Source organism: Salmo trutta, chromosome 26 (assembly GCF_901001165.1).
Source record: "Salmo trutta chromosome 26, fSalTru1.1, whole genome shotgun sequence".
Taxonomy (NCBI): domain Eukaryota; kingdom Metazoa; phylum Chordata; class Actinopteri; order Salmoniformes; family Salmonidae; genus Salmo; species Salmo trutta.
Genome location: NC_042982.1, coordinates 30,092,365 through 30,106,928, shown reverse-complemented (window position 1 = coordinate 30,106,928; position 14,564 = coordinate 30,092,365). Strand labels below are relative to the sequence as shown.

Below are 14,564 nucleotides of genomic sequence, written 5' to 3'. Positions count from 1 at the left end.
GATACTGTGGTTTCAGAGATACTGTGGTCTCAGAGATACTGTGGTCTCAGAGATCCTGTGCTCTCAGAGATACTGTAGTCTCAGAGATACTGTGGTCTCAGAGATACTGTGGTCTCAGAGATACTGTGGTCTCAGAGATACTGTAGTCTCAGAGATACTGTGGTCTCAGAGATACTGTGGTCTCAGAGATACTGTGGTGTCAGAGATACTGTGGTCTCAGAGATACTGTAGTCTCAGAGATACTGTGGTCTCAGAAATACTGTAGTCTCAGATACTGTAGTCTCAGAGATCCTGTGCTCTCAGAGATACTGTAGTCTCAGATACTGTAGTCTCAGAGATACTATGGTCTCAGAGATACTGTGGTCTCAGAGATACTGTAGTCTCAGATACTGTAGTCTCAGAGATACTGTGGTCTCAGAGATACTGTGGTCTCAGAGATACTGTAGTCTCAGATACTGTAGTCTCAGAGATACTGTGGTCTCAGAGATACTGTGGTCTCAGAGATACTGTAGTCTCAGATACTGTAGTCTCAGAGATACTGTGGTCTCAGAGATACTGTGGTCTCAGAGATACTGTGGTCTCAGAGATCTTGTGGTCTCAGAGATCCTGTGGTCTCAGAGATACTGTGGTCTCAGAGATACTGTGGTCTCAGAGATACTGTGCTCTCAGAGATACTGTGGTCTCAGAGATACTGTGGTCTCAGAGATCCTGTGGTCTCAGAGATACTGTGGTCTCAGAGATACTGTGGTCTCAGAGATACTGTGGTCTCAGAGATACTGTGGTCTCAGATACTGTGGTCTCAGAGATCCTGTGCTCTCAGAGATACTGTAGTCTCAGAGATACTGTGGTTTCAGAGATACTGGGGTCTCAGAGATACTGTGGTCTCAGAGATCCTGTGCTCTCAGAGATACTGTAGTCTCAGAGATACTGTGGTCTCAGAGATACTGTGGTTTCAGAGATACTGTAGTCTCAGAGATACTGTGGTCTCAGAGATACTGTGGTTTCAGAGATACTGTAGTCTCAGAGATACTGTGGTCTCAGAGATACTGTGGTTTCAGAGATACTGTAGTCTCAGAGATACTGTGGTTTCAGAGATACTGTGGTCTCAGAGATACTGTGGTCTCAGAGATCCTGTGCTCTCAGAGATACTGTAGTCTCAGAGATACTGTGGTCTCAGAGATACTGTGGTCTCAGAGATACTGTGGTCTCAGAGATACTGTAGTCTCAGAGATACTGTGGTCTCAGAGATACTGTGGTCTCAGAGATACTGTGGTCTCAGAGATTCTGTGGTCTCAGAGATACTGTAGTCTCAGAGATACTGTGGTCTCAGAAATACTGTAGTCTCAGATACTGTAGTCTCAGAGATCCTGTGCTCTCAGAGATACTGTAGTCTCAGATACTGTAGTCTCAGAGATACTATGGTCTCAGAGATACTGTGGTCTCAGAGATACTGTAGTCTCAGATACTGTAGTCTCAGAGATACTGTGGTCTCAGAGATACTGTGGTCTCAGAGATACTGTGGTCTCAGAGATACTGTAGTCTCAGATACTGTAGTCTCAGAGATACTGTGGTCTCAGAGATACTGTGGTCTCAGAGATACTGTGGTCTCAGAGATACTGTAGTCTCAGAGATACTGTGGTCTCAGAGATACTGTGGTCTCAGAGATACTGTGGTCTCAGAGATCCTGTGGTCTCAGAGATCCTGTGGTCTCAGAGATACTGTGGTCTCAGAGATACTGTGCTCTCAGAGATACTGTGGTCTCAGAGATACTGTGGTTTCAGAGATACTGTGGTCTCAGAGATACTGTGGTCTCAGAGATACTGTGGTCTCAGAGATCCTGTGGTCTCAGAGATACTGTGGTCTCAGAGATACTGTGGTCTCAGATACTGTGGTCTCAGATACTGTGGTCTCAGAGATACTGTGGTCTCAGATACTGTGGTCTCAGATACTGTGGTCTCAGAGATCCTGTGCTCTCAGAGATACTGTAGTCTCAGATACTGTAGTCTCAGAGATACTGTGGTCTCAGATACTGTGGTCTCAGAGATACTATAGTCTCAGAGATACTATAGTCTCAGATACTGTAGTCTCAGAGATACTGTGGTCTCAGAGATCCTGTGCTCTCAGAGATACTGTGCTCTCAGAGATACTGTGCTCTCAGAGATACAGGAGTCTCAGATACTGGAGTCTCAGATACTGGAGTCTCAGATACTGGAGTCTCAGATACTGGAGTCTCAGATACTGTAGTCTCAAGGGGGGAGGGTGGGGGGGTTCGGTGGTGCGGCTCATTAGGTCATGTGAATGAGGAAGTGGACACATCTGTGTCAGATTAAACTCAGAGGAAACACTCCCTTTCTCACCAATTTCTCTCTCCTTTCCTTCCTCTCTCTTTCCATCCCTCCCTTTCTCCAGCTGGTCTCTAGTGCTGCACTGCTTGACCCATAACAAGTAGAGCTGGTACTGTGAGGTGTGTGTGTGTGTGTGTGTGTGTGTGTGTGTGTGTTTGTGTGTGTGTGTGTGTGTGTGTGTGTGTGTGTGTGTGTGTGTGTGTGTGTGTGTGTGTGTGTGTGTGTGTGTGTGTGTGTGTGTGTGTGTGTGTGCTGACCTGTGGGATTAGGAAGGAGGGTCATGTTTATAGACACTTCTGTAAACTTCACATGACATGATTCCCCCAACACCCCTCTCCTCCTCTTCTCCACCCTGTATCTCTGGGTCCATGTTCAAGTCAGAACAAAGCCCCTCCTCTCCACCCTGTATCTCTGGGTCCATGTTCAAGTCAGAACAAAGCCCCTCCTCTCCACCCTGTATCTCTGGGTCCATGTTCAAGTCAGAACAAAGCCCCTCCTCTCCACCCTGTATCTCTGGGTCCATGTTCAAGTCAGAACAAGGCCCCTCCTCTCCACCCTGTATCTCTGGGTCCATGTTCAAGTCAGAACAAGGCCCCTCCTCTCCACCCTGTATCTCTGGGTCCATGTTCAAGTCAGAACAAAGCCCCTCCTCTCCACCCTGTATCTCTGGGTCCATGTTCAAGTCAGAACAAAGCCCCTCCTCTCCACCCTGTATCTCTGGGTCCATGTTCAAGTCAGAACAAAGCCCCTCCTCTCCACCCTGTATCTCTGGGTCCATGTTCAAGTCAGAACAAGGCCCCTCCTCTCGCATGCGGTAGACTCCAAGTCACGTCCCACTCCTCTCTCCCTCTCCTATCTCCCACTCCTATCCCTCTCTCTCCCACTCTTTTGCTCCCTTCTTTCTCTCTCTGTCCTGCGTATCTTCTGTTTGGGTGTGTTTTGTTTTTCTGCACTCGCTGTGGACATCGTGGAAATGTTTATATTCCACACGACACTGAGCAGCCCCCCAGCCCTACAAAAAACATTCGAAATCACGTCTTATATTTCCACATGAGGACAACTGAGAGAAATCTGATGACTGTTGTTTTAGCCCTACTCCATTCATAACTTATGTAGTCTAGAACTGGGATTTTTTTTTTTCAGCCCGAGACCCAAATTGTAAATGAACCGTCCTCCCGTGACCCAAACCGTCCTCCTGCGACCCAAATTATAAATGAACCATCCTCCCATGACCCAAACCGTCCTCCCGCGACCCAAATTATAAATGAACCGTCCTCCCATGACCCAAACTGTCCTCCCGCGACCCAAATTATAAATGAACCGTCCTCCCATGACCCAAACCGTCCTCCCGCGACCCAAATTACGAAGAAATAGTGTGTGATTGTAGATGTATTCATATAACACACAACCTACCTCTCACAAGCCAAGGACCCACTTTGGGTCCCGACCCATAGTTTAAGAAACCTATATGATCTAGAATCATCTCGCTTCCATCCACATTGTCAGAATCCACATTGCCTGACATAATATAACTTCTGAGTGGCTTTTTGGCAAGCCTAGACCAGATTAACATGGTGTCTTGGAGAACTTAAGCCCAAACATTTGAAATGGGCTGACGGGGAGGAGAGGCTTTACGTCAATTGAACAGCTCTCAGCCAGTTTACACACAGCCAAATGTCAGAGAAGGAAGAGAAGAGTGAAATAAGATGAAGAGAGCCGTAGAGGGGCAGAGAGAGGCAGAGAGAGGCAGAGAGAGGCAGAGAGAGGCAGAGAGAGGCAGAGAGAGGCAGAGAGAGGCAGAGAGAGGCAGAGAGAGGCAGAGAGAGGCAGAGAGAGGCAGAGAGAGGCAGAGAGAGGCAGAGAGAGAGATATTGTAAAGAGGAAGGTAGATGCGGAGAGAGGAAAGAGGGAGAGGTAGATGGGGGTTTTTGGCATTAAGACAGGCGGTATCATCCTACTGAGAGTGCCAAGAGGCTGAGGAGGTTTACTAAATGGTGACATTATGTTTAATGTGTTTAATATTTTACTTGACTGATGTTCCTCTCCCTCTTTATTCCATTAGGAATTTTCCATTCTACCACTCCTTTAGATATTCATCATTATGTACCCCCATCTTGTTTAACACCACCATATGTTCCCAGGACCTTCGCCTACAGACTATATATCCTAACATGGACTTAACAAGCCTCCTCCATTTATTGTCCTGCCCTGCAACATATCTTATGATCTCCCATGAACTCCCTTTTCCTACCATATGCTGAATATTTACAAAAACATGCTTTCATGCCATGAACTAATTTGTTTTCCTGTATTTGTGTGTGTCTGTGTGTGTAGTGTCTCGTGGGCGTAAACAGCCCATGCCCTCTGACATCGCTGTCATCATGTACACCAGCGGCTCCACTGGCGTACCCAAGGGCGTCATGATCTCCCATAGCAACATCATTGCTGGCATCACTGGCATGGCAGAAAGGATACCCAACCTGGGGTAGGTAGCGCTAACCTGCCAACCTTATACCCTCTCTTTACCCTCCTGGGCTCACTTCCCCCAGTACCAAACTACTACTACTGACATTTCCTGATAAGCTACATTTTTTCATGAATCATCGAATACCACTTTGAATGCTCTAAGAATTTTCACAATCCAAGCTGGCTTCCAAAGTGCACCTTATCCAGGAAGATTGATCAAATGTTTACTTAGCCCTTTTTCAGTTGGAGCTGTCTTAGAGGAAGGTCCCATAATGTCCTGTCTATGCTCTTTGACTGGTCTCAGCTGTCCATGGGGGAGTACAGTGTGATGGTTATACATAGCAGGTTCCATTTCAACGCTGAATTAAAAAAACACTCAAAGTGATCTATGAGGACAACTTCCTGATTGAGGCCTTGGTGTCAACTGAGCACGTGCAGAAGCATGGGTTTAAGGCTGTGCTGTAAATAAATGTAAATGCTGTACCATCACACTGGTGATCACTACGACGACAAATGTGTTTGCGTTGTGTTCTTTAAAAAAACTCTCTCTTTCTCTGGAGAACAGGATTGGGGGAAGAGAGGGAGGGGAGTAGAAGAATAGGAAGATGGAAGAGAGGGGGTCAAGTCGTTACCCTTTAGAGAGCATCTTGATCTGGCCCAGAAGGACATTTACTGCAGTGCTTTGTGTATTTTGTTGTTTAATTGTGTAAACCTTTCTTATACATATAGTTTTGTCATGCAAGTTTATTGAAAGACGATTGTGTACGATTTTGGACTGTTGCCTGTCTGTCTGTCTGTCTGTCTGTCTGTCTGTCTGTCTGTCTGTCTGTCTGTCTGTCTGTCTGTCTGTCTGTCTGTCTGTCTGTCTGTCTGTCCGTATGCTAGAACAATAAGGAGTTACGTATATTGTTCTGTGGCAGTGAGAATGACACCTACATCGGGTACCTTCCCCTGGCCCATGTGTTGGAGCTGAGTGCAGAGCTGGTGTGTGTGGCTCACGGCTGCAGGATCGGCTACTCCTCCCCCCAGACGCTAGCGGACCAGGTGAGGTGGTCCCCCCTGCTCTGTATACTGTGTCACCTGCTTGGACTGTACATTACTAAACACATATATAAAAGGTGAATATATGTGTAGAGTACCTGTATGATAACTGTATCCTTTCTCTCACACCAGTCAACAAAGATTAAAAAAGGCAGTAAAGGAGACACCAGTGTTCTGCAGCCTACTCTAATGGCAGCTGTACCGGTAAGACATACATACAGTACTGTCAATGTAGGGTTGCAAATTCTGATGCTCCAGATACTCAACTAGTCTAAAGAAGGCCAGCTGTATTACTTCTTTAATCAGCACAACCGTTTTCAGCTGTGCTAACATGATTGCAAAAGTGTTTTCTAATGATCAATTAGCCTTTTAAAATGATAAACTTGGATTAGCTAACACAACGTGCCATTGGAACACAGGAGTGATGGTTGTTGATAATGGGCCTCTGTACGCCTATGTAGATATTCCATAAAAAAATTGCCATTTCCAGCTACAATAGTCATTTACAACATTAACAATGTCTACACTGTATTTCTGATCAATTTGATGTTATTTTAATGGATAAAAAAATTGCTTTTCTTTCAAAAACAAGGACATTTCTAAGTGATCCCAAACTTTTGAACAGGAGTGTATGTTTATATTGCCAAAGCAAGTGAAATGGATAAACAAAAGTGAAATAAACCTTAAAAAGTGAACAGTAAATATTACACTCACACAAGTTCCAAAACAATAAAGACATATCAAATGTCATATTATGTCTATATATAGTGTTGTAGCGATGTGCAAATGTTGGCTATACTTAAACTTTTTAACATCATCCTCAGCTCTGGCATCTTCCCCAATATGTGGAACCAAGGACTGATCAGCCCAATTGACAAAAGTTGACACAAATTTGACCCCAATAACTACCGTGGGATATGAGTCAACAACAACCTTGGGAAAATACTCTGCATTATCATTAACAGCAGACTTGTATATTTCCTCAGTGAAAACAATTTACTGAGCAAATGTCAAATTGGCTTTTTACCAAATTACTGTACGACAGATCACATATTCACCCTGCACACCCTAACTGACAAACAAACAAACCAAAACAAAGGCAAAGTCTTCTCATGCTTTGTTGACTTCAAAAAAGCTTTTGACTCAATTTGGCATGAGGATCTGCTATACAAATTGATGGAAAGTGGAGTTGGGGGAAAAACATACGACATTATAAAATCCATTTACACGGTTAGAATTAGCAAAGAAAACACACATTTCTTTCCAAAGGGTCGTGGGGTGAGACAGGGATGCAGCTTAAGCCCCACCCTCTTCAACATACATATATACAAATTTGCGAGGGCTCTAGAACAGTCTGTAGCACCCGGCTTCACCGTACTAGAATCTGAAGTCAAATGTCTACTGTTTGCTGATGATTTGGTGCTTCTGTCCCCAACCAAGGACAGCAACACCTAGGTCTTCCTCACAGATTCTGTCGGACCAAATAATGCACGCAGAGCAGAATTAGGCCAATACCCGCTAATTATCAAAATCCAGAATAGAGCCGTTAAATTCTACAACCACCTAAAAGGAAGTGATTCCCAAACCTTCCATAACAAAGCCATCACCTACAGAGAGATGAACCTGGAGAAGAGTCCACTCAGCCAAGCTGGTCCTGGGGCTCTGTTCACAAATACAAACAGACCCCACAGAGCCCACAGAGCAACACAATTAGACCCAACCAAATCATGACAAAACAAAAAGATAATTACTTGACACATTGGAAAGAATTAACAAAAAAACAGAGCAAACTAGAATGCTATTTGGCCCTAAACAGAGAGTACACAGTGGCAGAATACCTGACCACTGTGACTGACCCAAACTTAAGGAAAGCTTTGACTGTGCACAGACTCAGTGAGCATAGCCTTGCTATTGAGAAAAGCCGCTGTAGGCAGACCTGGCTCTCAAGAGAAGACAGGCTATGTGCACACTGCCCACACAATGAGGTGGAAACTGAGCTGCACTTCCTAACCTCCTGCCCAATGTATGACCATATTAGAGACACATATTTCCCTCAGATTACACAGATCCACAAAGAATTTGAAAACAAACCTGATTTTGATAAACTCCCATATCTACTGGGTGAAATACCACAGTGTGCCATCACAGCAGCAAGATTTGTGACCTGTTGCCACAAGAAAAGGTCAACCAGTGAAGAACAAACACCATTGTAAATACAACACATATTTATGCTTATTTGTTTTCCCTTTTGTACTTTAACCATGTGTACATTGTTACAACACTGTATATAGACATAATATGACATTTGTAATGTCTTTATTCTTTTGGAACTTCTGTGAGTGTAATGTTTACTGTTAATTTTTATTGTTTATTTCATTTTTGTATATTGTCTACCTCACTTACGTTGGCATTGTTAACACATGTTTCCCATGCCAATAAAGCCCCTTGAATTGAATTGAATATAGGTAGCACACATGAGGACATTTGTCTCTGTTGAGATAATTTCCTTATTCATTTCTAACCAGATGTAAAATGTTCCTGTTTTGACTAATTTAATAGAGTGGGTTAGGTCTGCTCTATACCAAATTAGCATACCCCCTGAGTCTCTTCCCTGTTTAACACCTGGTAGTTTGGTGGATGGGACTACCAGCTCCCTGTAACCTAGAGGGCAACCAGTGGGTCCATCTCCTCTATACCATGTTTCTTGTAGGATGACAATGTCGGTATTTCCAATTTCTTTGATGAAGTATGGGTTCCTGCTCTCTCTCTCTCTCTCTCTCTCACTCTGTCTCTCTCTCTCTGTCTGTCTCTTTGTCTCTCTCTCTTTCTCTCTCACTCTGTCTGTCTTTCATTCTCTCTTTGTCTCTCGCTCTGTCTTTGTCTCTCTCTATTTATTTCTCTCTCTCTGTCTCTATCTGTCTGTCTCTCTCTCTTTCTGTGAGACCCCATGCATCTCTTCATCTGTGTGTTCCCCCATGAGGACCCTAGGAGTCAGGGGACACAGGTCAGAGGGCCCCAATGTCTGGAACCATTCACAGCTGTAAACAGAACGTGAGAAAGCCCTGTGTGGTTTTCTCCGTCATAGACAAACACACACTCACACACACACCGCTCACAGTGTGTAGTTTCCTCCGTGACACCAGGCTGCATGTGTCCCACATCAACTTCCTCTCTCTCTACTTTATCTAACATGCACACAAACACAGACTCTCACACCCACCAGCTGCTTTTTATTGTTTGTTGTTTGTGCCCTTTACTCCATTAAAACGTGGAGCCCAGTTTTGGAACTCACTGATTAATTTAATAACGAAGTGTTCTGGGTTTTAGTGGGGTTGGACAAACTCTCCCTACAGTCACCATGTCAATAAGAAACAGACAGTGCTAAGTCTCTCACACACACACACACACACACACATACACATAGTTGTGTACAGCTAACCTTGTGGGGACACACAATTCAGTCCCATTCAAAATCCTATTTTCCCTGACCCCTAAACCTAACCCTAACCCGAACTCTTACCCTAACCTTAACCCAAAAACCTAACTTAAACCTAAACCTAACCCTAGCTCCTAACCCTGACCCTTAACCTAATTCTAACCCTAACACTAATTCTAACCTTAACCCTAAACCCCTAGAAATAGCATTTGACCTCGTGGGGACCAACAAAATGAATCCAGTTGGTCAAATTTTTGTTTGTTTACTAAGTCCCCACAAGAATAGTTAAACACGTCCACACACACACACATACACACACACGGACATGGTACCATCTTTAAGACATTATAGCCTCACTCCCATCATCTCCTGCAGAGTGGAATCTGAGATCCGAGAACAACTAGCTGGACAACTGAATGACTTAGTTCCTTCCTTCTCTCTATGTCAATCTCTCTGGGAGTGATGAGGTCACTGTTTTCCATGCCCACATGAGGGTTGGGCATTCCCATTCAATTGTTTACTGTAACAATGAATATGTTTCATATTGACCAGATTGTTCCCCAATACACCACAGTATATTCTGATTGCTTTACTAGTTGCTGAATCTGTGGGCATCTTTACAGAATTTATTGAATTTAGACCTCTAATATTGAAATGGTTTGTCTGGGACTTGGTCTTGTTTGATACCCAGGACAAGGAGTCTCTGCTAGGCAGATAGAGAAGAGACACTGGCTGATGTCACTCCCTCCATGTGTTATCTCTGTGCTCACATAGCTCCTCAGAACTGGACCTCCTGACAGAGAGCTGCTGTCTGGGCCTGGGACCAAAGCCCCATATTAAGACTGCAGACAGACACAATGTAAAGCAATGTGCTTTGGCCACATACAGACAGATCCAGAACTTATTGACCCGAACACCCACCACCCTCTTCTTATTTCCCCTCCTCTTTCTGTCCCTGTCTCTAATTCTCCATCTCCCCCTATTTTCTACCCTCTTATACATCAAACTCAACTCCCCCTCTTTATTTCTCTCTTTATGTCTCTGCTCACCATCTCTCAATTCCTCACCTCTTTTCTCTCTCTCTATCTCTTTCTCTCTCTCGTTCTCTCTCTCTCTGTGCTACAGGAGATAATGGATCGTATCTATAAGAATGTGATGACCAAGGTGGAGGAGATGAGCAGTGCTCAGAGGACTCTGTTCACTCTGGCCTACAACTACAAGCTGGAGCAGCTCTCCCAGGGACGCAGCACGCCACTGTGTGACAAGTACGTCAGTCTACTACAGTACACACACACACACACACACACACACACACACACACATCCTTACATATACACACACACACAAAACCTAATCCAAAAACAAATAACATAATGAAGCACAGTTGATCCAGGAAGTGTAAACATGAAGTTCCTTGCAGATGAACTGATCTGCGCCCCCTCCCCTCTCGCCCCTCTCGCCCCTCTCGCCCCCCAGCCTGGTGTTTAAGAAGGTTCGGTCCCTCCTGGGGGGGAAGACCAGGGTGCTGCTGTCGGGCGGGGCGCCCCTCTCTGCAGCCACCCAGCGCTTTATGAACGTGTGCTTCTGTTGCCCCGTGGGCCAGGGCTACGGCCTCACTGAGACCTGCGGAGCTGGCACCATCAGCGAGAGTAAGAGAGAGTGAATGTAGTGGATACAGAGGGATGGGATAGGAGGAGGAGAGACTGTAGTGGATACAGAGGGATGGGATAGGAGGGAGGAGAGACTGTAGTGGATACAGAGGGATGGGATAGGAGGGAGGAGAGACTGTAGTGGATACAGAGGGATGGGATAGGAGGGAGGAGAGACTGTAGTGGATACAGAGGGATGGGATAGGAGGGAGGAGACACTGTAGTGGATACAGAGGGATGGGATAGGAGGGAGGAGGGACTGTAGTAGATACAAAGGGATGGGATAGGAGGGAGGAGAGACTCTAGTGGATACAGAAGGATGGGATAGGAGGGAGTAGGGACTGTAGTAAATACAGAGGGATGGGATAGGAGGGAGGAGAGACTCTAGTGGATACAGAGGGATGGGATAGGAGGGAGGAGGGACTATAGTGGATACAGAGGGATGGGATAGGGTAGGAGGGAGGAGAGACTGTAGTAGATACAGAGGGATGGGATAGGAGGGAGGAGAGACTGTAGTAGATACAGAGGGATGGGATAGGAGGGAGGAAGGAGGAGAGACTGTAGTGGATACAGAGGGATGGGATAGGAGGGAGGAGAGACTGTAGTAGATACAGAGGGATGGGATAGGAGGGAGGAGAGACTGTAGTGGATACAGAAGGATGGGATAGGAGGGAGGAGAGACTGTAGTAGATACAGAGGGATGGGATAGGAGGGAGGAGAGACTCTAGTGGATACAGAGGGATGGGATAGGAGGGAGGAGGGACTATAGTGGATACAGAGGGATGGGATAGGGTAGGAGGGAGGAGAGACTGTAGTAGATACAGAGGGATGGGATAGGAGGGAGGAGAGACTGTAGTAGATACAGAGGGATGGGATAGGAGGGAGGAAGGAGGAGAGACTGTAGTGGATACAGAGGGATGGGATAGGAGGGAGGAGAGACTGTAGTGGATACAGAAGGATGGGATAGGAGGGAGGAGAGACTGTAGTGGATACAGAGGGATGGGATAGGAGGAGGAGAGACTGTAGTGGATAAAGAGGGATGGGATAGGAGGGAGGAGGGACTGTAGTAGATACAGAGGGATGGGATAGGAGGGAGGAGAGACTCTAGTGGATACAGAAGGATGGGATAGGAGGGAGGAGGGACTGTAGTAGATACAGAGGGATGGGATAGGAGGGAGTAGAGACTCTAGTGGATACAGAGGAATGGGATAGGAGGGAGGAGAGACTGTAGTAGATACAGAGGGATGGGATAGGATAGGAGGGAGGAGAGACTCTAGTGGATACAGAGGGATGGGATAGGAGGGAGGAGGACTGTAGTAGATACAGAGAGATAGGGTAGGAGGGAGGAGAGACTGTAGTAGATACAGAGGGTTGGGATAGGAGGGAGGAGAGACTGTAGTGGATACAGAAGGATGGGATAGGAGGGAGGAGGGACTGTAGTAGATACAGAGGGATGGGATAGGAGGGAGGAGAGACTCTAGTGGATACAGAAGGATGGGATAGGAGGGAGGAGGGACTGTAGTAGATACAGAGGGATGGGATAGGAGGGAGGAGAGACTCTAGTGGATACAGAGGGATGGGATAGGAGGGAGGAGAGACTGTAGTAGATACAGAGGGATGGGATAGGATAGGAGGGAGGAGAGACTCTAGTGGATACAGAGGGATGGGATAGGAGGGAGGAGAGACTGTAGTAGATACAGAGAGATAGGGTAGGAGGGAGGAGAGACTGTAGTAGATACAGAGGGATGGGATAGGAGGGAGGAGAGACTGTAGTGGATACAGAAGGATGGGATAGGAGGGAGGAGGGACTGTAGTAGATACAGAGGGATGGGATAGGAGGGAGGAGAGACTCTAGTGGATACAGAAGGATGGGATAGGAGGGAGGAGGGGACTGTAGTAGATACAGAGGGATGGGATAGGAGGGAGGAGAGACTCTAGTGGATACAGAGGGATGGGATAGGAGGGAGGAGGGACTATAGTGGATACAGAGGGATGGGATAGGGTAGGAGGGAGGAGAGACTGTAGTAGATACAGAGGGATGGGATAGGAGGGAGGAGAGACTGTAGTGGATACAGAAGGATGGGATAGGAGGGAGGTGGGACTTTAGTAGATACAGAGGGATGGGATAGGAGGGAGGAGAGACTCTAGTGGATACAGAAGGATGGGATAGGAGGGAGGAGGGACTGTAGTAGATACAGAGGGATGGGATAGGAGGGAGGAGAGACTCTAGTGGATACAGAGGGATGGGATAGGAGGGAGGAGGGACTATAGTGGATACAGAGGGATGGGATAGGGTAGGAGGGAGGAGAGACTGTAGTAGATACAGAGGGATGGGATAGGAGGGAGGAGAGACTCTAGTGCATACAGAGGGATGGGATAGGAGGGAGGAGAGACTGTAGTAGATACAGAGGGATGGGATAGGATAGGAGGGAGGAGAGACTCTAGTGGATACAGAGGGATGGGATAGGAGGGAGGAGAGACTGTAGTAGATACAGAGGGATGGGATAGGATAGGAGGGAGCAGAGACTCTAGTGGATACAGAGGGATGGGATAGGAGGGAGGAGAGACTGTAGTAGATACAGAGGGATGGGATAGGGTAGGAGGGAGGAGAGACTGTAGTGGATACAGAGGGATGGGATAGGGTAGGAGGGAGGAGAGACTGTAGTGGATACAGAGGGATGGGATAGGAGGGAGGAGAGACTGTAGTGGATACAGAGGGATAGGGTAGGAGGGAGGAGAGACTGTAGTGGATACAGAGGGATGGGATAGGGTAGGAGGGAGGAGAGACTGTAGTAGATACAGAGGGATGGGATAGGAGGGAGGAGGGACTGTAGTGGATACAGAGAGATAGGGTAGGAGGGAGGAGAGACTGTAGTAGATACAGAGGGACAGGGTAGGAGGGAGGAGAGACTCTAGTGGATACAGAGGGATGGGATAGGAGGGAGGAGGGACTGTAGTAGATACAGAGGGATGGGATAGGAGGGAGGAGAGACTAGTGGATACAGAGGGATGGGATAGGAGGGAGGAGAGACTGTAGTGGATACAGAGGGATGGGATAGGAGGGAGGAGAGACTGTAGTAGATACAGAGGGATGGGATAGGGTAGGAGGGAGGAGAGACTGTAGTGGATACAGAGGGATAGGGTAGGAGGGAGGAGAGACTGTAGTGGATACAGAGGGATGGGATAGGGTAGGAGGGAGGAGAGACTGTAGTGGATACAGAGTGATAGGGTAGGGGTGAGGAGAGACTGTAGTGGATACAGAAGGATGGGATAGGAGGGAGGAGAGACTGTAGTAGATACAGAGGGATAGGATAGGGGAGGAGAGACTATAGTGGATACAGAGGGATGGGATAGGAGGGAGGAGAGACTAGTGGATACAGAGGGATAGGGTAGGATGGAGGAGAGACTGTAGTGGATACAGAGGGATAGGGTAGGGGGGAGGAGAGACTAGTGGATACAGAGGGATGGGGTAGGAGGGAGGAGAGACTGTAGTGGATACAGAGGGATAGGGTAGGAGGGAGGAGAGACTGTAGTGGATACAGAGGGATGGGATAGGGTAGGAGGCAGGAGAGACTGTAGTAGATACAGAAAGATGGGATAGGGTAGGAGGGAGGAGAGACTGTAGTG

The 14,564-nt window shown here is 46.7% G+C and overlaps 1 protein-coding gene across 2 annotated transcripts in view; it reads left to right on the top strand.

Moving 5' to 3' along the window:
- LOC115163632 (long-chain-fatty-acid--CoA ligase 3) overlaps positions 1 to 14,564 on the top strand; it is a 47,932-nt gene that overhangs the window by 23,036 nt on the left and 10,332 nt on the right. For both annotated transcript variants that reach the window (XM_029715672.1, XM_029715673.1), the window contains 5 exons: positions 4,680 to 4,830; positions 5,732 to 5,855; positions 5,985 to 6,056; positions 10,414 to 10,553; positions 10,765 to 10,937. In XM_029715672.1, coding sequence (XP_029571532.1) covers positions 4,680 to 4,830; positions 5,732 to 5,855; positions 5,985 to 6,056; positions 10,414 to 10,553; positions 10,765 to 10,937 — 660 coding nt within the window. The remainder of the gene's footprint in view (positions 1 to 4,679; positions 4,831 to 5,731; positions 5,856 to 5,984; positions 6,057 to 10,413; positions 10,554 to 10,764; positions 10,938 to 14,564) is intronic.